Source organism: Narcine bancroftii, chromosome 2, assembly GCF_036971445.1.
Source record: "Narcine bancroftii isolate sNarBan1 chromosome 2, sNarBan1.hap1, whole genome shotgun sequence".
Classification (NCBI taxonomy): Eukaryota; Metazoa; Chordata; class Chondrichthyes; order Torpediniformes; family Narcinidae; genus Narcine; species Narcine bancroftii.
Window position 1 is genome coordinate 353,018,462 of NC_091470.1, and position 26,100 is coordinate 353,044,561.

General features: G+C 42.4%; 1 protein-coding gene across 12 annotated transcripts in view; it reads left to right on the plus strand.

The window, feature by feature from the left end:
- LOC138755765 (focal adhesion kinase 1) overlaps nucleotides 1-26,100 on the plus strand; it is a 457,595-nt gene that overhangs the window by 143,548 nt on the left and 287,947 nt on the right. For 4 of the 12 annotated variants that reach the window (XM_069922324.1, XM_069922326.1, XM_069922327.1 and 1 more), the window contains exon 1: nucleotides 13,829-14,027. The exons of 4 other annotated variants lie outside the window; for them this stretch is intronic. In XM_069922324.1, the coding sequence (XP_069778425.1) occupies nucleotides 13,916-14,027 (112 nt within the window). In that variant the 5' untranslated portion in view covers nucleotides 13,829-13,915. Of the gene's footprint in view, nucleotides 1-13,827; nucleotides 14,028-26,100 lie in introns of those variants that run through there. 4 more of the 12 variants (XM_069922322.1, XM_069922323.1, XM_069922325.1 and 1 more) reach the window with 2 other exon arrangements.

A 26,100-nucleotide genomic window follows, 5' to 3' on the forward strand; every position in this document is an offset into this window, starting at 1 on the left:
GGGCTTGTTCTGTGCTGTAATGTTTGTTTCATATTTCAACTGGTTTTCCTGATATAAAAATGCATTTATGAAGTTCAAGTTTATTATCACCTGACTGTACATATGAAACCAAATGAAACAGCATATCTCAGGGCATGGTGCAAACTCAATACAGCACATAATAATCGCATATAATCTCTTCAGCCAGAGAGAGAGAGAGAGAGAGAGAGAGAGAGTGGTAAACCTGTGGAGTTTTTTGCCACAGACGATGGTGGAGGACAAGTCATTGGATATAGTTAAGACCGAGATAGATAGGTGCTTGATTAGCCAGGGCAACAAAGGTTATGGAGAGAAGGCCAGGCAGTGGGGCTGAGTGGGAAAATGGATCAGCTCATGATTAAATGGTGGGGCAGATGATGGGCTGAATAGTCCAATTTTGCTCTGATGTTTTATGGACTTATTTACATAAAGATATATAAATATTTTGGAATTATTTGCTCGATAACAGGATATTAATGAATGACTGATGAACTAACACAAACCCTCTGTGACTCAACTATTTAACTATAATTATTTTAATGTATGTACTATGCATAAATATTATTTGCCTTTGTGTGTGTTATGTCTGTTTGTATGTTTGCAGTGTGTTGCACTGAGGACTGGAGAACCCTGTTTCATTGGATTGCACTTGTACAATCAGATAATAAATACACTTTAATTTTAACTGTTGTTCAATCTCATTTGTGGGAAGAACTATTTCCCAGCCTGACAGACCTGATTTTGATACTCTTGTCCCACCACCATGATGGTAGTAGGTCAAAGATATTGTGTGCTGGATGGAAAGGATCATCAGTAATTCTTTGAGGTCTATTTGATCCTAGTGAATGTCTCCAATAGTTGAAAGGGAGATCCCAGTGATCTTCTCAACCTGTTTTGACATCTTCTATATTGATTTCTGGTCCAATATATATCCAAACCATTTTAGTAGCTTTCTATTGGTAAAACACGAAAATCCGTAGACACTGTGGTTGAAGGAAAAGCACAGTGGTTGAGAAACTCAGCAGGTCAAGCAGTGTTTTTTATATAACAAAGGTAAAAATACATAACCGACGTTTTGGGCTTGAGCCCTTCATCAAGGTATAGAAAAATGTCGGCAGGCAACCGAACAAAAGAGTAAGGGGGAAGTGTGGTCACAAAGGCAGGAGTTGATAAATGGAGAAGGGAGAGAGGGGGCAGCAGCGATCAAGGGGAGGAGGGAGGGAGGAGAACGGGGAGGGGAAGAGGAGAATAGTTTAGCAGAAACCAGCAAAGTTGATGTTAATGGCATCTGGCTGGAGATTACCCAGATGGAAAATCAGGAGTTGTTCCTTTACATATTATAGTCAAATAATAATTTACAGTATGGAAACAGGCCATATTGGCCCTTCTAGTCCGCACCAATTTACGTGAAACACCACTTGTTCCACCTACCCACTCCCATGCCCATAACCCTCCAATCCCCTCACATCCATGTACTCATCTAGCCTACTCTTAAATGACAGAATTGACCCTGCCCAACTACAGTAAAACCTCGTTAAAATGTGGTAGTTGGGGTCCAAGATTTCATACCGTGTAACAGTCGAGTCGCGGAACAGATGCATATATGTCATGATTCAGGAAGCAGGAAAACAGAATACTGTTACTCAGTCCTTATAATAAGACCTTTAAAACCTTTAAACTCCACATACAGGTACACAATCCTTTATCCTTGGATAAATCCGGAACCCTTTGGGGACAGCATGTTATGAATTTTGGATTTCAGAAAGCCAGATTTAAGCCCACCCAAATTGTGCTGTTGATCCACCCCTCCCACTTCCAGTCGCACTGCTGTCTTCCCCCTCACCCACCCGACTTGCGCTGCCGGTCTCTCGCCCGCCCGACTTGCGCTGCTGGTCTCCCCCCCCCCCCACTTGCCCAACTCGTGCTGCTGGTCTTCTCCCCTCACCCGCCCGACTCATGCTGCTGGTCTCTCCCCCACCCCCACCCCCGCCTAATTTGCCCTGCTGGTGTCTCCCCCTGGCCCGCCTGACTTGCGCTGCTGTCTCCCCACTTGCTGGTTTTTGGAGCTTGTAAATGAGTCATACGAGTCCATTTTTCCAAGATCCCTCTGTCCTTCAGCATCACTATCCACAACTCCCCCTATTTTTGTATTGCCAGCATATTTACTCACCCAATTTACCACCCTGTCATTCAAATCAAAATATAAATGACCAGACTTGAATATTGAACTTTGAAATTGTTGGCTACATCATTATTGCAAAAAGAAAATGTGTAAGATAAATATTTTTTATTGTACGACAAAGAAATGTTTTAATGAGATCTAATTTTTTTGTCAAAAATAATGCCCATCAGTACTTGTTAAATACAGTGAAACCTCGTTAGAACGTGATTAGTTAATCCACGGAATCGCTTATAGCGTGGGTGTCTGTGGATCCCAAACATTGATTTTAGGATGCCAGGCTAACAGTGGCTAACAGCCACAAACTCAAAAATGGACTCATGACGGGCGAGGGGAGGAGACCGCCAGTGCGAGTCAGGCTGGCAAGGGAGGGAGGGGGAAGACCAGCAGCGTGAGTCAAATGGACATGAGACCGGCAGCGCGAGTCAGGCGGGCGAGGTGGGGGGGGAGACCTGCAGTGGGAGTCGGGTGGGTGATGGGGGGAGATGGCAGCACGACTGGAAGGGGGTGGGAGTGGATATGGCAGCACAATTCGGGTGGGCTTAAATTCTGTTTTTGTTCTTCCTGAATCATAACACGTGACATATATGCATCTGTTCTGCGACTTGTCTGTAACGCGATATGAAATCTTGGACCCCAACTATCGGATTCTAGCAAGGTTTTATTGTATTCCATATTGTGTCTCTGGTAGTCACTGGTTTGTTTAGCAACGTTGACAGTGGCTTTGGAGGCCGATCATGGAATGGCAGGCTCTGCCACAGTTGCTGCTTCATTATATATTGTGGTTAATTGATATGGGGTAATTTGCCTGTTTAACAGTTTATATGTTGTCAAAGTAGGTACATTCTATAGTTGTTAGAGATTAATAACATTTCTGGACAATTACTTTTGTTGTTCAAACATTTAATTTGCACAAGACAAATGGAAGGTACTTCAGTGTCTCAAGATTCCTCTGTGGTACAAGCTGCAGTATATTATAGTGGCTACCTCTTAAAGGTCAAAATTAATTTCTATAGTTGCGGATGGACCCCTTAAAAGCCTTACTGCTTTATTCACATAATTTAATGGAACATAAGTGATCATTGAGAATCTGAAGATGTTGCTGGAATTCGTTTGAAAATGATCCATAAATTAATATTTGAGCTTTGAATGAAGCCTGTGCCAAGAGAGCAAAACCATTTATATTATTGTTGGGTGAATATGGAGATAAATCTTGATTATATTGGAAAACAATAATATGAGTCTATGAATCATTCTTTCTCTATAATTTCAAAGCAGTAGGATTACAGTGAATAAATTGAGATGCAATTATTGTGTATTTTTTTCAACATTTTTTTCCTTTTCTCATCTCTCCCTACTTTGCCTAATATACTAGAACACAGAACATTATAGCACAGTACAGGCCCTATGACCCACAATGTTGTGCCAACCTATATTACCCTACTCAGCAAACTAAACCTTCGCTACTTCATACCCATAACTCTCTACTGTGTGGAGTTTTTACAGAAGTAATTTTTGTCACAATTGCAGTTATTAAATGATTGCACCGACTCCAACATCGGTTTTCAGAAAGAGTGCAATGAAGTTGAGCTGCATGTTTGTTTCAAAGGGTTCTTTGTTCTCAAATCCAAACTGCTGAACCTTATAAGACAATACCTTTTGCCCTGGTGTCAACTTTTACTGAAGTACCAACAATCCAAGAATAGGGGATAGAAGTTTTCTTTGTATTTAATTTGTATTCTCACTTGCACTAAGTTCAGCTGCAGCAAGGACTGCCCTGAAATACTCCATCCTTTTGTAATAAAATCCAGCAAACCATTGCCTTCCTGATTACTTGCTGCATCTGTATGCCAACTATGTGCTTTCCCCCACTTCCTCAACATGTTTACATATCTTTACAGACACTTTGCATCCTAATACCGCCTCCCCCCCCCCCCCCCCCCCCCGTTCTCTGCTAGGTTTGTATGATCAGAAAATTCATTGACTTTTGTCTACTGTAAGACAGACAAAGAGCCGCCACTTTTCTGCAGCACCTCTCAGAGAAATCTACAGCTCCTGGTCTCCCCTCCAAGTACTGATTAGGCCTGAGCCTGCTTAGCTTCCGAAGTCAGACAATCTCATTCATATTCAGGCTATTACCAAGAAAGTAAATGAAGGATCAGAATCAGGATTTATTGTCATGAACAAGTCATGAAATTCATTCTTTTGCAGCAGCGTCATAGAGAAAATGTACATGTTATAATCATGACATAACTATAAAAAATAAAATAATAATAACAATAAAAGTGCATGAAAAGTAAAACAGTGCCTTTGGTTCATTGAATATTCAGGAATCTGATGGCAGCGGGGAAGAAGCTGTCCTTGTGCCGCTGAGAGCTCGTCTTTAGACTCCAGTACCTTTTCCCCGATGGTAGAAGATTGGAGGACGTGGCCTGGGTGGTGGGATGTCTTTGAGGATAGAGGCTGCTTTTTTAAGACACCGCCTCATGTAAATGTCCACAATGGAGTGGTCTGGTGCCTGTGATGTCGCAGGCCAAGTTAACAACCCTTTGGACCTTATTCTTGTCCTGGGAGTTGGCAGCTCCGTACCAGGCAGTGATGCAACTAGCCAGAATGCTCTCCACAGTACACCTGTAGATGTTTGAAAGTCTTTGGTAACAGACTGAACCTCCTCTGACACCTCACAAGTAGAGCCGTTGGCTAGCCGCCTTTGTGATTGCATCAACATGGAGGCTACAGCACAGTACAAGCCTTTCAGCTCTTGATGTTGTGACGACCCATATATTCCTTTAAAAAAAAGTAATAAGCCCTCCTTACCCCATACCCTCTATTCTTCTCCATCCTTGTGCCTGTCCAAGAGACTCTTAAATGCCCATAATATTTCAGCCTCCACCAACATCCCTCACAAAGCATTCCAGGAACCCACAACTCACTGCTTAAAAAAAAACTTATCCCTGTTGTCTCTCCTAAACTTCCCTCCCTCACTTTGTACAAATGCCCTCTGATGTTTGCTGTTCTTGCCCTGGGAAAAAGGCACTAGCTCTCTACCCTCTCATGATTTTGCAAACCTCTATTACATCTCCCTTCATCCTCCTATGCTCCAAAGTGAAAAGTCCCTGCTCTGCTAACCTCGTATCATAAGACGTTTTCCAATCCAGGTAACATCCTGGTAAATCCTCTGCACCCACTCCATAGCTTCCACATCCTTCGTATAAGTGAGGTGGCGGAACTGAACACAATACTGCATGGTCTTACCAGAGATTTGTCAAGTTGTAACATGACCTTGATTCTTGAACTTAGTCCCAATATTGATGAAGCCCAACATCCTATAGGCCTTCATAACTCTTCTATCAACCTGCACAGCAACCTTGAGGGATGTATGGATTTGAACCCCAAGATCCCTCCGTTCAGCCACACTCTTAAGTATCCGACCCTTAACCCTGAACTCAGCCTTCTAGTTTGTCCTTTCAAAATGCATTACCTCACACTTACCTGGATTGAACTCCATCTGCCACTTTTCTGCCAAATTCTGCTTCCTGTCTATATCCTTTTGTAACTTACGACAACCTTCAGCTCCATCCATAACTCCCCCTACCTTCATATCATCTGCAAACTTACTGACCTACCCTTCCGCCTTTCATCTATGTCATTTATAAAAAGCACAGAGCAGAGCTCCCAGAACAGATCCTTGCGAACTCCACTAGTCACTGACCTCCAGGTAGAATACTTTCCTTCCGTTACTACTCTCTACTTTCTACATCCAAGCCAATTTTAAAAATCCACACAGCCTTTACATCTATCCATGGATCCCATGCCCCATGACTTTCTGAACAAGTCTCTCATTGGAGACCTTATTAAATTCTTACTTTAAATCTATGTAGACCACATCTACTGCCTATTGTCAAGGCATGCTCAAAATAATCTTGAGGACAACGTCGCTAAAAACCGAATGCCACGAATGTTGAATTTTCTATATTCTGGTAACTCCCACTCTCGTCCGGATTGACTTTCCATCTGTTCTTTATTTGCTCTCTCCCCAGACCTATCCCTTCCCATCTCCTAATCTTAAAGAATGGTTGTGTTCCAAAACATTGACTGTCCTTTTTCCTCCATGGGATGCTGTCTGACCCATTGAACCCCTCCAGCTTCTCAGTGTTTGCTCAGAATTCCAGCATTTGCAGTTCTTGTTTCTCGTTTTTTTTTGTTTTAAACCTTTTTTTATCACATCAGTCAATTTCTTGTGATGTTTTTTCAGTATGATGGTCTTGCATAGTTTCTAGAGTTTAGTCTATTTTCTATTCTATATTTTAAAAAAGTTTCTAAGAAATAAGCATTTCTCATGTCTTTAAAGGTAAAAATAGGATATAGATGAACTCTGAAATTGGTCCAGGGATTGATTTGCACTTTGGTAGGTTAAACAAGGGCTTGACTTACAAAATAAATGGTAGGTCCCTGGGGAGTGTTAAACAAAGATTTGGGGATTCAGGTACATAGTTCCTTGAAAGTGACAACACGGACGGACAGGGCAATAAGAAGATATTTGGCACACTTGCTACTGCATTGAGTACAGGAGCAATGATGCCATGTTACATCCGTACAAGACAGACAGCACTTGTGGAATTGTCTGCATTTCTGGTCATCAGTTTAAGGAAAGAAGTAATTCATCTGGAAAGAGTGCAGAAAAGATTAATGAGAATGTTACCAGCGCAGACAGGTGTAAATTATAAGGAGAGAGTGGATAAATTTAATTTTTTTTTCAGATGAGATTTTTCTCTCTGCTACTCAGGAGACTGAGGGGAGACTAAAAGGTTTATTAAATCACGAGGGGCATAAATAAGATCAACCGGCATTGTCTTTTTCCCAGGATAGGGGAATCTAAAAATAGAGGGCATAGATTTAAGCTGAGAGAGAAAAGGATCACATTTTAAACAGAGAGGATGGTTAGTATGTGGAACAAACTGTTAATGGAAGTGGTAGATGCTGGGTTGATTGTCACATTTAATTGACATTTTGACAGATACATGGATAGGAAAGATTTAAAGGTATGCAGGCTGAACACAGGCACTGGGTTGGTTGGTGTGGATAAGTTTGCTTGCAGGCCACATTGACATCCTCCGAATGTCTGACATGGCGTAGTAGTTAGTGCAATACCTTTACAGCACCAGTGATCTGGGTTTGAATCCTGCGCTGTCTTTAATGAGTTTGTATGTTCTCCAGTGTCTGTGTGGGATTTCTCGGGGGTGGGGGGCTCCAGTTTCCTGCCACCCAAAAATGTACCAGGGGTGTAGGTTAATTAGGCGGCATGGACACATAGGGCTGAATTGGCCTGTTATGGTGCTGTATGTATGAAGGAAACCAAGAACACCATGATTTTCATAATGGTTAGCACAGTGCTGTTATAGTATCAGCAATCGGGACTAGGGTTCAAATGCCATGCTGTCTGTAAGGAGTTTGCAGGTTCTCCCTGTTTCTGCGTTGTAGCGCTTGATACGGCAGGGCATGAAAGCAAGACCACGAATTGAGTACAGTCGATACTAACTTTATTGAAGGTTCCCCTTGCCTTTATATAGGTCTGCTGGGCCTGGTTGTCATGCCGCTTCCAATGTAAATGACGCGGATAGGCTGACATTCCCGTTGGTGCTCGCTGTTACCCGCCGTGCAGCCGGCAGCCTGTGAAGAAAACCGATTTAGCTGGCATGGCCCTTGCAGGATCGCTGTGTTCAGACGCCATCTTGTGTGTCAGGACGCCGCGTGCCTCCACACAACCTCCACCCACCCCTCCACCCCAGAACAGGAAATCTGGGTGGTGTCCTTGGTTTTTGGTGGCCTGACTCTGTGGCGTGGGGCTGGTGGTTTGATCGGCTGGCTGGTGTCTAAATGTGCTGGTTTGAGGTGGTCAATGTTTCCTCTTTGTTGCCGATGTCCAGCACACATATAGCCCTATTATGCCTGACCAGCCGATAGGGCCCTTCGTATGGCTGCTGTAACGGCCCCGGTGCACCCCTCATTGCACGAAGACATATGTGAAGTTTCTAAGTCTCCGGTGATGAATGTCTTTGGCTATCCGTATGATGAAGGCTGTGTTTGGGCCAGTGTGCCCAGTTATTCTCTGAGTCTCTGGAGGGCTTCCGCTGGTGATTCATCTGTTTCCCTCGTGGCAGCCAGAAATTCTTTGGGTATGACCAGGGGTGCTCCATACACCATTTCCACTGCCGAGGCATTGAAGTCCTCCTTGGGTGCAGGGAGGATTCCCAGGAGGACCCACGGCAATTAGTCGACCCAGTTTGAACCCTTGACTGGCCATCAGCGCTGCTTTGAGGTACCTGTGGAACCTTTCCACTAGCTTGTTGGCCTGAGGATAGTATGCCATGGTGTGATGGAGTTGGGTTCCCAGGAGCCTGGCTAAGGCTGCCCAGAGCCCTGAGGTGAATTGTGCACCCCTGTCTGATATCAAGTGCTCCAGGACTCTGAATCGGGGCATCTATGTATTTATTAGAGCTCTGGCACAGGCCTCTGTTTAGATTTCCCCAGTGGGACTGTCTCTGGCCACCTTGTGAGATGGTCCACCGTAGTCAACAGGTACCATGCACTCCCATGACACCAGCATGTCCCACAATGTCTATGTGCAAATGGCTGAATCGCCGTCATGCCGTTCGAATGACTGGGAGGAGGGGGGGCCTTTGACGATTGGCAATGCGTGCAAGTTCTGCCCCATTGGCTGACCTGCTAGCGGAGGCCATGCCAAACAAACCTGCTTGCTACCATTTTTCCTGATGGCCAGATGGGCCAGGTTGTTCACTGCGTCGAACACCAGTCATCTCTATGTTGCCGGGATGATGGGGCAAGGCTTGCTGGTCGAAATGTCACAAAGGAGGGTCTGGTCGTCGGGGCCGATGTGGACGTCCTCTAGCTTGAGTCATGACACTGCCAACCTATATGCAGGGATGTCAGAACCCATCTGCTGTGCCTGGGCTAGGGCCGTGTAATCAATCCCTTGGGATAGACTGGTTTTCAACCTTTTTCTTTCTACTCACATACCACTTTAAATAATCCATATGCCTTATGTGCTCTGTGATTAGTAAAGGATTGCTTAAGGTGGTTTGTGAGTGGGAATGCTCTAGACCCAATTATTACTGAAATATTTTGCCTGAGAAAAATTGTCATTGGCCCATTTCCTTTGGAGTAATGAAACCGTTCACATAACGAGTCAATGAGGTACGATTAAAACAGTGGTTTTCAAACTTTTTCTTTCCATCCACATATCACCTTAAGCAATCCCTTACTAATCACAGAGCACTTAAGGCATAGGGAATACTTAAAATGGTATGTACGTTGAAAGAAAAGGTTGAGATTCACTGGGATAGAGTCTGTATTGCCTGAATTATTGGCCGGGATAGTGTGTTAGCAAAATGCTTGACATCCGTGGTAATTTTGGATATGTAGGACAGGTGCCTCTGCTGACCATAGGTTCAACACTTTATTAAAGGAGAAAGTCAATGGTTTGTGATCTGTCCAGACCTTGCATCACCTCCTCTCCAGGAAATATCTAAAATGTCGGACCACTAAGTACAATGCCAGGAGTTTGCGGTCAAAAGCATTGTACTTGAGCTTGGAGGGTTGGAGGCGCCTGCTGAAGAAAGCCAAGGGTTGCCATTTTCCCCAACCATTTGCTCAAGTATACCCCTGACCGCTGAGTTGGATGCATCCACTGTGAGGGCAATTGGGGCGCCTGTCCTCGGATACACCAGGGGGGGGTGGGGTGGAGTCTGCACACAAGGCCTTGCAACTTGGCCTGCCACGATGCTGGAGTCTCACTTCGCTCCCCAGATGATGTTCGCTTCAACCACGACCTTCCTGGGGTTGCTGAAGTCCTCCTTGGTGAGCAGCAGCTGGATATCCTCTGGTAGTCGCTCCAGGAAGATCTGCTCAAAGAGTAAGCAAGGCTTGTGGCCATCAGTTAATACTAAAATCTCATTTTGTGAGCGGAAGGGGTACTGTCCCCCAAACTGTCCATGTACATCAGTCGGGCTGCATCCTCGCGTTTCGAGAGCACTTTGATAGCCACATATTTGCCCTGCTCTGGAGGCTACTGACGGAAATCAACGACCCCGTGTCCTGGTTGAGCGATCTCACTACGTAGTAATACTTCATTATGTCGGCTGTGACCTGTTGAATCTGGAATTGGGCCATTGCCAGTGGCTGTGAAGTCCAGAATGTCGGCAGTTTCAGTGAAGCTGCGTGGAGAGTGGCTTCTTTCTCCTTCGTCGGGTCCAAAGTGCTGTTTGGACCAATCGTGGTCACCAATGTAACGTGTGCTATGTGCCATTATATAGGCCTGCTGGGCCTGGTTGTCACACTGCTTCCGATGGAACTGGTATCACCGGCTTGCCAGCCACAGATAGGTCAGTGATCCCACTGGTGCTTGCCGTTTCCTGCCATGCGGCCGGCAGCCCTTGAGTAAAACAGATTTAGCCAGCATGGCCCTTGCAGGATCACCGCATTCAGACGCCATCTTGTATGTTGAGACACCATGGGTCACCGTAGCATGGCTTTTCCCTGCGGCCTCCAGTTTCCTCCCACCCTTCAAAATGCTCCGGGGGTTGTAAGTTATTTGGTTGTAATTGGGTGAAACAGGCTTGTGGGCTGAAAGGGCCTATTTCTGTGCTGTATGTCTAAATTTAAAATGTAAGTGAGTGACATGCCAAATGAATTTATTTCAGACTGAGGCAAAGCCTATTATTTATGCAAAGATACTTAGGGATTTAATTGAGTTGATTGTAATTTCCATGTTTCAAGCTCTAGTCAAAATTCTGCAGTTCAGGCTATTTTATGATAATTGTTGACTGCTCCACTGCCAGTAACCACATTGACCAGCTGTCTTATATGGCATATGGTCCTGCATTTTCACAATTGCACATGTGTCAATTTGACACACAATTAAATCCATGCATTGAAGTTCCTTTGTCTCCTGAAATATTTGACTCAAACTGGATCACTGAATGAAGATTCCCTCCCCCACACAAGGCAACACTACCCTGACATAAGGGAAAAGGATAAAAGAGAAAAATGCCAATGTGGATGACGAAGAAATGATAAGATTAAAGACTAGTAATGTTTTAATCGACACAAAGACAAAATCATTGTCATGTGGTAATTACAAAAGGTTATAAAATTATGAAAAACATTTACAGCCACATTATTAATTTCCTGTTCTCTCTGAAAAGTTGAGTGAAGCATTTAAGTCTGCATACACTATGATTGTAGTAAAAATGCACAGAAACGCTGGAGGAAACAGCATCCATTGGAGATAAAAATTTGTTACTGACATTTCAGGCCTGAATTCTTCTTCAAAGTATCTTTAAGCAAAAAATGGAATGGTGTCAGAATGGTGAAGACTGGCAGGGGGAAGGAGGTCAAACCAACAAAAGGTATGAATTGGATATGTTAAGAAGAGAGGTGACAATTAATTTTAACTCTGTGAAAGGATACAGAGGTAAAAGGGAAGAGAGAGAGAGACAGCTAGTGGAAAGGCAATGGGGGAAGAAGAAGGGTTGGCTAGATGGATTTGACACCGGAGAAGCCAATGTTAATGCCATCTGGTTGGTGGGTGACACAAAAGCTGACTGGTTTGAATATTTCTGAAGTCTTCTGATTTCCTACAGAAATGGGCACTTCACCATGAGCCCATCGACCATCAACTGCCTAGTTTCACTAACCTACAATAAACCCCACTTTCATTTTATATTCTCCTTGCATTCTCATTCCGCATTCTATCACTTATCTACTCTAGGGACAATCGTAGTGACCAATTATCTTAGCATCCAACTCGTCTTTGGGATGTGCAAGAAAACTCAAAAGAAACCAATGCAGTCAGAGGGAAAGCATGCAAACTCCACGCACACAGCAATTGAGGTCAAGGCTGAATATAGGTTTCTCTGATACTGTGAAACAACTCTCTTCTTTTTTGTTACATCTTATTTGAATTTCTGATGGAAAATATTTGAGTTGAATTCTGATGTTTGTAGCAATGAATGTTGTTTCAAGCTAGGAGCATAAATACAGAGTGGACTGTCTTGGTATCATAAAATGTGGAAATTGTGACAGATTATGTTATATTTTATATTGTAAATAGAGAATGTTTTAAAAGGAGATAAATTGTGTTTTTTTTTAGTGTAGGTCACAAACACTTCACAACACAGATCTCATTTAAAATGCCAGTGCTCTGCTCAAGCCAGACAGTCCCGGCTCCCAATGCCTTTGTAAAGATAATGGAAACTGCTTTGCTGAAGGACTTCACAAGTAGGTGTTAATTGCACATGCTGTGGAGTAATGGATTATTGTTTTGGAAAGCAACAGATGAACAGACTCAGAAGATTGAGTCCAGTGCCACAATGCGTCTGAGTGCAGTTTGCAGTTCTAAGAGGGTTATGAGGTTTTCTCTGAGTGAGAGAGAGAGGAAGAGAATTCAGTTCCACAGTTCAGCAGCAGCAGCTGGGACTGGAACAGGACAAGCTGGCAAACTTGTGGAAAACCCCCATTTTGAAGACAGGTTGTGAGCTCTAAGGTCATTAGAGTTCTAATGGTCAAAGCCCTTGTGGTCCATACAAGAGGAGATGGCTAGCTATATAATGTTTCACTTGAAATAAGGGAAACAAAAAGGAACTCTGTGGTGACCTGAAAGAAAGAGGTTATCATCTGGAAAACCCTGTTGGGACAAAATTCTTTGGCAAGGCACTGATCAGAAGGAATCAGTTTGTGTTCAACAAGCAACAAATCACTCTCTGAAAACTGACAAGAACCTTCCTGAGCGGTAACCTTTTACCTTTCAAGCACCAAAGCTTGGTGAAGATTCATAAATGTTAAATTCTGTGCACAGTATACCGTTGAACTTGAGAAGTAAGATTGGACTGTGAAATAAAGAACTTAGGAACATATACACATTACATATATGTGCGCTTAGAATTAGAAGGGGGTTAAGTTAATAGTAATAAGTTAGAGTTTGATCCTGTTTTCATGCTTAAAGATAATTAAAAACAACTTTTGTTTATGATTGTCTTGGTGAATTTCTATTGCTGCTAGGTTTTGGGGCCCTCTGGGCCCATCACAAAATGTTGAAGAATAATTTAGTAAATATTTCAAAGTATAGGTGATTATATAGCATTGATTCCATTCCACTTGCTTTGCAATTGATTGTAAGCATTGTCAGTCCTATTTAATGTAATTATGATGGCTTTCCGTTGAAAAATAGTAATATGAATTGCTTTAAAAATAACCAAACTAAAATAATTTGCTTTCATTCTGTCATGCTGAAGTCCTGAAAGAGTTAAGGAACGAAGAACTGAAACATTCTATGGTGCCCCACCTCAATGGGCAAGGATTCTGTGAATTGCAATTCTGCTTGTATTAGATTTGAACCAATCAGATGTTAATATACTCATGTGGTGCAATCTAATACTTACAAAACTCCAATTATATATCCTTATAGTCTGGAATCAGTCCCTTTAGGTTATGCAAATACTATCTGTACACTCGTCTGACAGAGAGTACTACAACTGGGAAGTACAATACCTGTACAGTTTTAAAAGCTCCAAATTATAATGATTCACATCTACTTGCTGAATAGTTTGTTAAGGATGAACTCAAGAAGAATGTTTAGAAGTCTATTTTCTTTCTAAGAGTGAAACTTGATCTTTTTAAAAATCTCTTCTAAGTTGATCAATGATTCTTGCTGGGAACGATCCTACTTCCCCACCATATTCCAACATAGCATGTGTTTGCTGGGGTGCTCGAACAAGAAAAGAGGTAGAAGTTAAACATCCCGAGACAGAAGGTAGTGTTTCCGATGATGAGTCATTTTTGATAATTCTCAAGTAATTGAGTTTTATGTTTGCTGTTTTGTAATTGAACAATCTGTCCACTAATTTGAATCTGCTTGTTCAGTTTTAAATTTTGACTGGAGTAAATGAGCAATTTGACTGTTCTGTTCTTTTTGAAGCTATTTTTGTCTTGCAACTTAGACACCACAGCCCTATTAATGGGAGCAATCTGTTGTGAGGATTTTCCAGTTGTGGAAGTTGACTTGAAGCTTATGTCCTTAATTTTTCACCTTGTTCTATAGAGAGAAATAAATGCACTATTTTGGGGAATTTTCCATTGTGTCAATTGGGCAACTAAATTCACTTCTTAATTTGTGTCCAATGCATATTCTGTGGTTCTTTCCTCTCCCACTAAGAAAGTTATCTTTGTGGAATTGGAAAATTTGTAGGAGTTGCTTTCACCTCTATATATAAATCACATTAAAAAGCACTATAAACATTCAAGTTTTTCATCGCAAACAACAATGTTTTCACTGCAGCTGCATATTAATCACTCTCTTTATTTTTCTGTGGAGTTGCACACATGTTGATGTAATATGCATGAAAAACATAGAAGATATGTATTGGTATTCTTACCTTATTGGTCAAGACATCGAGTACAGGAGATGTGACATGTAATGGCTGCACAATAGGTGGGTATGGTAAGATTTGGAATATAGTGTGCAATTAGAATTGCCCTGATTGCATGAACTGGAAAGGATTTAAAAAAAGATTTACAGTAGTGTTGCTGGGACTAGTGGGTTTGAGTTATATGGAGAGATTGGATAGGCAGGGACTGAAAGGTGACCTTGTAAAAGTATATAAAATGAATAGTCACAGTCTCTAGATAGAATAGTTCAAAACTCGAGAGTGGGTGGCGGAAGATTTAAAAGGGATGTGAGGAACAACTTTTTAACATCGCGGGTGATGCATATATGGAACAAGCTGCCAGAGGTAGTTGGGGAGATGGGACATTTAAAAGACATTTGGGCAGATAGGTGGATAGGAAAGTTTAGAGCAGTTATTCTCAACATGAACCCTATAGCCCCACTGGGGACCACAGTATATTTAAGGAAAATGCTTTTTTCACCTTGCATAACAAAAATTTATTTCTTTTTTTATGTAGTTGATAGGAGAGAAGTATGAAATAAACCAAAATTTGACTGCCATAAACTTTAAGCAAAACCCTCGGGAATCCATTGCTAAAAAGAGGTTGTGAATGGCTAATTTGGAGGGAAATGGATCAAGCAGAGGGTGATAGGACTAGCTCAGATGTAGAACTTAGTTGGCATGTACAAGTTGGTTTGAAGTGTCTATGTGAATGGCCATGAGAAATTGGTTTTTTTTAAACTAGTTGCTGGCATTTTTTCAGTTCCTATTTTCTAACCATTAAAATTTAAAGGTAAAGCAATTGAAACCAAATAAAAATCAATATCCTTGTACCGTCATGGAGTTGTGCAGAATGAAAATGGGTCCTTTGTCCCACCATCTCCTCACTAGTTGTCAAGTCCCAATATATATTAATCTAAGTTTCTAATATTCAGCCCATAATCTTGTATGCCATGGTATTTCAAATGATGAGAGTTCTCACCTCCACACCACCACTTCTTATAGTTTGCTCCAGATTCAGTGATCCTCTGAGTTAAAAAATTCATGTCTCCTATAATGAACCCCTTAAATCTATGGCCTCTGGTTTGGACACATCTGCTTAAAAAAAAGTGCTGCCTTTGCACTGTTACAGCTGAACTTTATCGATATAATATTTTGCACTTTTTTTATTTCACACTACCTGTTGTTGTGGAGAGAATGCAGTTGAGAGGAAAAATACATCAGCCATGATTCAAATGGTGGAGTAGACTCAATGGGCTGGATGGCCTAATTTTGCTTATTTGCCTTATGGTCTTCTGGGAAGATCCTACAACTAAGGAAACCATAGCATCACACTAGTATAAATTGTCTGGAAAAGGCTGGAAGATCTTGATTTGGAACAGGGAAAACAGAAGAGATGATTGAAATCACGAATGATTTGAATAGAGTAATTTTCAGTGTCTGAATGGCCAATAATCAATTCAATATGACTTGCAAAAGAAATAAAGGCAAGAGATGAGGGAAAGCATTTTTATGTAATAAATTAATCAGATTTGAATGCATTGCCTGACCAAGTGATGGACACAGGTTTAGGAGTTAGCCACCAGCAATTAGTAGATCAAAGAACAATGCAGACATATTTTGTCCTATAACTTCTGCATTGGCTTCTCTCTTTCCCTGTACTGTGATAATTTTCACCTCCCATCAATTATATAAATGAATATGAAACATGTCTGTTGCCTGTAGCACTCTGCCATTTATGTAGAGCCTTGCAGATGCTTAGAAGTGGTTAGTTGTATTTATTGTTCATTCTTATAAAGTGATAGTTTCACCCTTGTTTTGTCAGTATTGATGAAGAGAAGCAGCTGAATGATAATACTGTAATCTAATATGCACCCCAGTATAGCCAGTACTTAAAATACGACCATGTTGAGAAGCAGGAGGTGGTTAAATAGATGTTGTTGGGTAATGACTTAAAATTTATTTAAATTTTTTGGGTTTTAATTTTTTTTAAACTTGTTCAATTTTTGGGATCTGGATATTGGATTAGGGATTTTGAAATGTACTTCTGAAATTGTCCTTCAGTGGTTTTAAACACTATTTAAAGTCAACAATTTCATCATGTCTGCAGTTATATATAGGCCCAACCAAGTAGAAATCGTAGATTGGTCCATGGAAGGAAATTAGTGAACCATATGGGTGTTTGCGACGATCCAGTATTTTTGTAGTCATCATTAATAACGACTTGTTACAGCAATGATTGCATCGTGGGCCTGCTCTGTCATTTAATAAGATCATGGGTGATCTGGTCACAAACTCGGAATCAGAATCAGCTTTATTGACATTAAACGCGTCATGAAATTTGTGTTTTGTGACAGCAGTATTATTTAGAACAAAGTGCAAAAATTACACTTTTAGAAATACAAGATTTTAAAATAAATGGCTGCATCGGAATGCCATTTCGCCATAACCATTTTCCTGCAAAGCAAAATCTGTCTTAAATATATTTAATGCTTTCGCAAAGAATTCGACAGGTTCATTTCTTTCTGGGAAAAGCAGTTTCTCCTCATTTCTGTCCTAAATCTATTTCCCCAAATCTTGATGCAGTATCCCCTAGACTACCAGTGGAGTTGAACATAAAAGTCTGCGGTCTCTGTGATTGTAGTAAAAACACAGAAATGCTGGTTTCACAATGTTCGTAAAAGGTAAAGATATATAACTGATGCTTTGGTCCCAAGTCCTCCTTCGAGGTATGTAAAAACCAGGCAGGTGCTTGAATTAAAAGGCTGGGGAGAAGGAGAGGAGTTGATGGGCTGCACATTTGGCGTTGTGGATAGCACAGCACCTTTACAGCATCAGCGATTAGGACTGGAGTTCAAATCCTGCACTGTCTGTAAGGAGCTTGCATGATCTCCCCTTGTCTGTGTGGATTTTCCCCAGGGGCTCCAATTTCCTCCTACTGTTTGAAACTCACCAGGAGGTGTAGTTAATTGGATGTAAATTGGGTGGCACAGACTCATGGGCTGAAATGGCCTGTTAGCATGATGTTTGTCTTTAAAAACAAGTACAGACCAACAGACAAAGGGCAATAATTAGATTAATAGATAAAGGCAAAATGATAGGAAGAAAGGTGAGAATTGATCTGGGGAGGGGATGGCTCTGCTTAGATGTAGCAAAATGCTGCAGAGAATTTAGCATCTTCCCTTAGAGAACTTGGGAAATTCCGATGATTTGTCTAAAAGTCTTTTAAAAGTTAACAAATCATTGTGAGTTTGTTTTGGAGATATTTCATCATCCTCATTCATAATTGTCTTCTCATGAATTTGCATAATATTCTCTATCAACTTAGAAACGATTTTTAAAAAAAGAAACTTGATGCTGGACATCTAAAATAAAAACAGAAAATGCGGGAAATACTCAGAACTGTGTTTCAGAGTTCTAACCAAAGTCTTTGACCTGAAATACTAACTTTTTGTCTTGCTGCAAATCTGAGTATTTCCAATATTTTCTGTTTTTATTCTCTCTCTGTTGAAGGTATTGATTAATTGTTTCCACCATAAATAGAGCTAACTTATTTCTGACCAGAAAGAACTATTCCCAGAAATCCTCACAGCCTCTTTGCATCTTGTGCCTAAATATTTATTTCTATACTCCTAGCCCTTAAACCATCTCTTAATGGAAACCATACAACATTACAGTGCAGCAACAGGCCCTTTGGCCCTTCTTGTCTGTGCTGAACTATTATTCTGCCACTGACCTGCACCCAGTCCATAGCCCTCCATCCCACTCCCAACCATGCAGCTGCCCAAATATTTCTTAAAATGTCAAAATTGAGCCTGTATTCACCACTTCAGCTCATTCCACACTCCCACTACTCTCTGTGTGAAGAAGTTCGCCCTAATGTTCCCCCTAAACTTAGCCCATTATCCTCTGGTTTGTATCTCACCTGACCCCAGTGGAAAAAGCCTACTTGTATATACTCTATCTATTCCACTCATTGTATAGTTCTGTACACATCTATGAAATCTCCCCTCATTCTTCTACGCTCCAGGGAATAAAGTCTGAACTTCTTTAACCTTTCCTGTAACTCAGTTTCTGAAGACTTGAATTACTGTTCATATATATATATGGCTGTCCCGCCCCTTGCTGATTGTATCTGTGGCTCCTCCCCCTTGATTCCCCTAATAGAGGTGGCAATGCCATAACCCCTCCCCCAGAATAAGTTCTGGTCTCACATCAACAACATGAGATGTGCTATCATTCTATGGTAATAAAAGCTTATAAGTCAGGTAACTTCTAGTCTTTGGAGTTACTGCATTTACTGGCAACATCCGAGTAAATCTTCTCTGCACTCTTTCAATTTTATTGATATATTTCCTGTACTTTAGGTGACCAAAACTATCCACACAAATTTGGCCTCACCAATGCCTCCCTCGTACAACTTGACCATAACATCCAAACTCCTGCACTCAATACTTTGATTTATGAAGGCCAATATGCCAAAAGGTCTCATTGCAATCTTATCTACCTGTGACACCACTTTCAGGGAATTATGTATCTTTATTTCCAGATTTCTCTGTTCTATTACACTCCTCAGTTCCCTACCATTTGCTGTCTATGTTCTACCTTGGTTTGTCCTTCCAAAATGCAACACCTCACACTTGTCTGCATTAAATCCCATCTGCTATTTTTCAGTCCATTTTCCAGCTGGTCCACATCCTTCTGAAAGCTTTGAAAGCCTTCATCACAGTTCATTGCTCTCAGCTTACATTATCTAAGCAGGGCACAATTGTACATGGTTAGTTGATCGATCTCTTCTCAATTTTCCTTCCCTCAGGGGCCATATACCCAGCTTCTCTTTGCATCAGAAATTGCTCATCCTTGGATCATTTCTGCACCTTTTCCAGGTCCTTCGTATCCCTCAGTGGCCATAACAATATTTGTTGTGGTCTAACTTCATGTTTTATGTAGGTTCAATATTAACTTTCTGTTCTGTATTCTTTGCCTCTCTAAATCCTATTAAATCCCATATAGTTTATTATCCACTCTTTCAACATGCCCTTCCAATTTCAAGGATTTGTACTTGTCCCTCTGTTCCTCCACATTCTTTATTTTTTCCACTGTACTTTATTCAGACTAAAAAGCACGGCTCTAAGTACAGTACAACTCCATTTATCCGAAATCAGATTCTCTGAAATCCTCATTTATCTACAATTTTTTAAGCCGAACTGACCTCAAAGGTTGAAAATAAAAATTTACCCGACATGAAATTAGAAAGACGATTGTCCTCGTTTCAGATTACTTCTTCCCCTCTTTGTTCAATTTCTTCTTTACCTTCTCCTATTGACTTTTCTTTCCAACTTTTCCTTTCAAAAATTGCGTGCCACTGTCTCCCAGCTGCAAGCAGTCGGAAGAATCCCTTGTCTAGATGTCATCAAGAAGAGCGGCCTTCCAGGCACGAGCGGGACCTCAGGCTCAGAGGCGTTCCCTCCCACTTCCCTCCCTCCTCTCCCTTTCCTCACCTTTTCCTTCCCTCCCTCCTCAGCAGAGTGGAGCTCCCCAACACCGACACCGAACCCTCTACTCAGCCTAGTCCCACACTCGCACACAAGACTTCGTGCGGTAGGCCTAGGAGGATTCGGAGTCGGGACTTCAGCATCAGGAGCTCCGGTGACTGGGGAGACAGGGCGCCACTGACTCGCCAGTGAGTGTTCCACCAGCCCGGGAAGCCTCCCCAGGGATCAGCGGTGGTGTTGGGTATGTATTGGGATCAGCTGCAGTTGGGAGGTTTCGGTGTTTAGCAGCAGCCAGCATTTGTTTGGTGAGAATTAAACATTATTTTAATGGTTAAAAATCTTTCCCTTGTTGCTTGTCGTTGTTTAAACACTGATATGTGATTTGCTGTTGCTAATGGGGTGTTTTTAAAAAATGACCAGTTCTCCGACTAAACCGATGTAGGCCGGGTCCCGACAATTTTCGATAATTGGAGTTGTACTGCATGGATAAAACTAAAGGGAAGGGAGAGAGCAGGAGAGGCTCTTGAAGTCTTCAGAATTTTTTTAAAAAGGCAGTGTTTAGAAAGGGATAAAAATGTTACCCCAAGCTAATAAATAGGGATAAATGTTTAATTTCAGACAACATGGAGACAAATATGAGAAGGGTAGTGAATACAGGACTGAAGGAGTATGAAACAAGATAAATGAGCTTAAAATGCAGTTAGAAATTGGCATTTGGCATAATGGAGTCATGGCTGAAGAAGGATCACAGCTGGGAGCTAAATATCCAAGAATACACATCCTATCAAAAAAGACAGGCAGGTGGGCAGAGGGGGTGGATTAGCTCTGATGGTTTAAAAAAAAAATCAAATCCTTAGCAAGAGGGGACATAGAATCAGAAGATGTAGAACCCTTGTGGTTATTTTTAGAGCAGATGGTTTTTTTAGAGCAGCTTGTGGCCGAGCCCACGAGGGAAAAAGGCAATTATGGATATGATTAGGGAGCTTATGGTAAAGGAACCTATAGGAGGTGGTCATCACAATATATTCACTCTGCAGTTTAAGAGAGAAGCTAAATTTGGATGTGTTGCACCCAAACTTTTGCCCTTTAACTCTCAGCTCATGTCCTCTTGTTTGAATCTCCCCTATCCTCAATGGAAAAAAATCAATCTACATCTACTCTATCTATCCCCCACAAAATTTTAAAGACCTCTATCAAATCCCCCCCTCAGCCTTCTACTCTCCAAGGAATAAAGACCTAACTTGTTTAACCTTTCTCTATAACTGAGATGCTGAAACCCAGGTATCGTTCTGGTGAATCTTCTCTGAACTCTCTCTATTTTGTTCACATCTTTCCTATAATTTGGTGACCAAAACTGAACACAATATTTGAAATTTGGCCTCACCAATGCCTTGTACAATTTTAACATTACCTCCCAACTCTGATTTATAAAGGCCAGCATTCCAAAGCCCTTCTTCACTACCCTGTCCACCTGAGATTCTACCTTTAGGGAACTGTGTACCATTATTCCTAGATCTCTCTGTTCAATGCCCTACCATTCACCATGTATTCCCTATTTGGATTCGTCCTACTAAAATGTAGCACCTCACACTTGTCAGCATTAAACTCTATTTGCCAATTTTCAGTCCACTTTTCGAACTTGCCCAAAGCTCTCTGCAAAATTTGAAAACCTTCCTCACTATTCACAATGCCACCTAGTTTAGAATCATCTGCATACTTACTAGTCCAATTTACCACTCCATCATCTAGATCACACATGTCAAACTCTGGCCCGCGGGCCAGATATAATTATATTTGGCCCGCAAGATCATTTCAAAAATGTATTAGAGGTGGCCCGCCCTGCAGCGAGAGCCGATGCTGTTTTTTTGTAATGTCACCCCCACCACCCTCCCCCTTCATTGCACATCCTTCCCCATTGTAACACGAGAAATTGTAACACGAGAAGTCTGTCGCTGTCATCAGCCGGCAAGCCAGTTGGAAGGCTCCCCGCACAACCAGTCACTTCTCCCACCTGTCAAGCGGTGCAGCGGATGGGCGAGCGCCTGTGATTGCCTGTCAGCGCGACGGACATGGCAGGCTGCACACGGCCCCCGGGCAGCGCGAGCCCCACACGACTGGCACCGGACGGCCCTTCCACAGCGCGAGCGCTCTTCTCCCGCTCGCCACGGCCTTCAGCGCTTGCACCCGCGCAGACCCCAGGGACGGCTGGTTCGGCCCTGCACGTGAAGAGAGAGATGGTGGCTGTCCGCAAAGGCTGATCGGCAGCGCACTGGACCTGAGTGGATGGGTAAGCAGGGGTGGGCAGATGGTGTAGGCGAGGAGTAATGGGCAGGGGAAGTTATGGTGGTGCGAGGGGCAGTTAGAGGGAGGGATGAGTAGAAGGAGGGGTGGATAGGGAAGAGGTAAAAGGGGAGGGGCAGGGCGAGTAGGGGAGGGGTGATTAGAGGGTGAGAGACGGGTAGAGGGAGGAACAGGTTGAGGGGAGAGGCAGTAGAGGGGCGTGTATAGGATGGGGTGGGTAGAGGCAGAGCGAGTGGAGTGAGGGGTGAGTAGAGGTTGGGTAAAGGACTGGTCAGGTAGAGGGCTGGTGGGTCGAGGGTGAATAGAGGCCTAGAGCCTGAGGAGTGAGCAGGAAATGCTGAGTCCTGATGGAGGCCAAAATGGACACAGCCTGTGAATGCTGACTACATCTCCACAGGGACCAAATAGGTTTCCCTCAGGTCAAGCAAAGGGTGAACTTGAGCTACCTACTCCTGACCTGTAACTTTATCCTCCTAAAGTTATATCCTAAAGTTTAACATTACATATGTTGAAAGAAGAGAAAACATGCAGATGTTGTTGAAAATTTTCAATAAATATTTAGTTCGGCCCTCAACTTAGTCCAAGTTTTTAATTTTGGCCCTCCGTGAATTTGAGTTTGACACCCCTGATCTAGATCATTAATGCATATTATGAACCTCAATGGACCCAGTACAGATCCTTGAGGCACACCACTAGCCACCGGCCTCCAACCCGACAAACAGTTATCCACCACCACTCTCTGGCATCTCCCATCCAGCCACTGTCAAATCCATTTTACTACTTTCATATTCACACTTAATGACTGAACCTTCCGTGTGGGAAGGAGCCTGTAGTATTACAGGAAGGGTATTAGCAGGAATAGAATTGGGGTAGCACAGTTAATGTTGCAGTTAGCGGAATGCTGTCACACCGTCAGCGATTGGGACCAGGGGAAGGGTGGGGGGGGGTGGGCAGGGTGTCAGGAAATAAATCACTTGCTACAGGATATCCTTCCTTTCACCTTTATTGTAACTGGTATTTGCTGGACCAGTTGAGTTTCTAGTTGAGAGTGACCCCCAGAATATTGACAATGAGTTGGGATCTCTACATTTGAAATGTCAAAAGTAAATGGGCCCCAGGCAACTGAATAAATGGAGACATTGTTTGGAAGAGAATCTTGCGCTGGCTGTAAGGAGTTTGTATGTTCTCCCCATATCTCCTTGGGTTTCCTCCGGGTTCTCCAGTTTCCAGTCAGGGGTGAGATTGGCAAACAACAATGATTTTGAGTGTGGCGAGTCTGCGGATTGTGCACGATGAGCGACTGAGTTGCTGGCTCTGTGCAATTGGCGGGGAGTGTTGAAGTGTAGGCGAAGCACAGTGGGTGATTTGAAAACTGCTGGTTCCAGACAGCGAGGGGTGGATGGGGCTCATCGATCTCCATCGTCATGCTTTTAAGGTGACATTGAACAGTAGTGTAGAGCTGTGGCATCACCAAAAGTCTAAGGTCTTTATAGTCAATACTGTGCACAGACAGAGTCACTACACAGTCGCCATGGACATCTGCCATATGTGACTTTGAGGCCAAGGAGACCTTTTAGTTTACTGGCCTTATCACAAGGGAGTTGTGCTGCACCATGTTGGGATGAATGAAGCTCTTCCATACTTCCATTATCGAGCAAGCATCTCGTTACGTGGCCAATTACCTTGCGAGCTGATGCAGGCTGTCCTGGTCGAGTGTGAAAAACCTTTGTGAAATTTGGGAGGGGTGGTTGGAAGAAAGAATCTACTCTGTAGCCTGAAGGGTTTGAATTAAAAGAGTTACTCTGAACAGTTGGAGAATATTGGAAGAGAGGAATAGCCTGATTTGAGCTGGGGAAAGTGACTTCAAATTGTTTGGAAGAGAAGATTTGATTCTTGGGTAACTTGCATGCTTTTATAAAATTAAAATGAAACTAAAAATCGAATTGGCATTTTTCATCCAATTGACCTATCCACATATCCCAATGCTTTTGGAAAATCTTTAGAAAAGATACGCAAGTCATTATGTGCATTGTGACAGAGTATATGGATATGTTTTTGGGAGATAAATTGGGAAAGGTTTGTTAGAGTAGGTCACATACAAACACTTTAAAACAGATCTTATTTTAAATACTGGAGCTCTGCCCCATGCTAGACATATCGGTTCCACAGCTTTTGCAAAAGCTTTGAAGTGTGCTCAAGAGACTTCACTAATGGATCATTGTTTACAAAAGGCAACAGATAAAAGATCTTGTTGGAGCCGCAGATTGTCTGAAGATGTTCCAAGAGGGTCGTGTGGTTTTGCAAGCAGAGAGAGTCAAACAGGCTTTCACTCAGAGAGAGAGAGAGAGAGAGAGAGAGAGGGAGACATACAGAGATCACTTTTACAGTGTTACAGCCAGCAGAGGTAGCTGGGACTGGAACAGGACAAGCTGGCAAGCTTGTGGAAATCCCCATTTGGAAGATGGTCTGCTCAAAGTCCTTGTGGTTCATGCAAGAGGAGAGGACTGGCTGCCTAATGTTTCACTTGGAATAAGTCAAACAAAAAGGAAGTCTGTGGTGACCTGAAAGAAAGAGGTTATCATCTGGAGAACCCTAAAGGGGCAAGTTTCGTCAGCAAGACACTGAAGTGGCCGATTGAAGTACATCAGTTGTGAATCTCTCTTTGAAAACCGACAAGAACCTTCCTGAGCGGTAACCATTTACCTTTCAGGCACCAAAGCCTGGTGAACTTTATAAATGTTAACTTTGCACAGTATAAGAATTGCCTGCAACCAGTGAACTTGGAGGAATGAGAAGTGAAATTGGATGTGAACCAAAGAACTTTTCTGAACTTACACACATATTACATGCTTAGAATTAGAAGGGGGTTAAATTAATAGTAATAAGTTAAAGTTTGATCCTGCTTTCATGTTTAAAGATGATTAAAAGCAACTTTTGTTTAAGTCTTGGTGTCTTGGTGAATATCTATTGCTGCTGGGTTTATGAGTCCTTTGGGTTTGTAACAGCATAAAGAGCTTAGATAATTTATTAAAGTCTTACATAGGATATTGTGGAGAAAAGGCAGGCAAAGTAAGCAATACATTTGGGAAACTGGAGACTTGAAGAATGCAAATGCTAGAATCTGGAGCAGAAGCAAACTGCTGGAGGAACTCAGTGCGTCAAGCAGCATCAGGTCTGAGAGACAAGAAGAAAGATAGCCAGTTTAAAGAAGTAGATTCCTGGGGTTTGGGGTGGGGGGAGTGAAAGCTGGAGGAGAACAGGTTAACAAGTAAGAGATAACAGGTGGATGCAGGCAGGAGGGTAGAAGAGAAAGAAGATGAGAAGTGATAGGGGGAGGGGACAGTGCTAAGAGGGATAGCTCTCTGATTGATGGAAGGGAAGGGGTTGAGAGCTCAAGGAAAGGAGACGGGTGAGGGTTGGAGATACTGGGAGTTAACAGAAATTAGAGATGGAAATTGATGCTATCTGGTTGGAGGCTGGCCAGACAGATCAGGTGTTCCTCCAAATTGTGATTATCCTCAATTTGACAGTACATGAGTGCACTGGACAGTCATGTCAGAGTTTGAATGGTGTGTGGAATGAATATGGTTGGGCATTGAGAGATTCTTGCTGTTTCAGTAGACAGAGCAAAGGTGCTAAATGA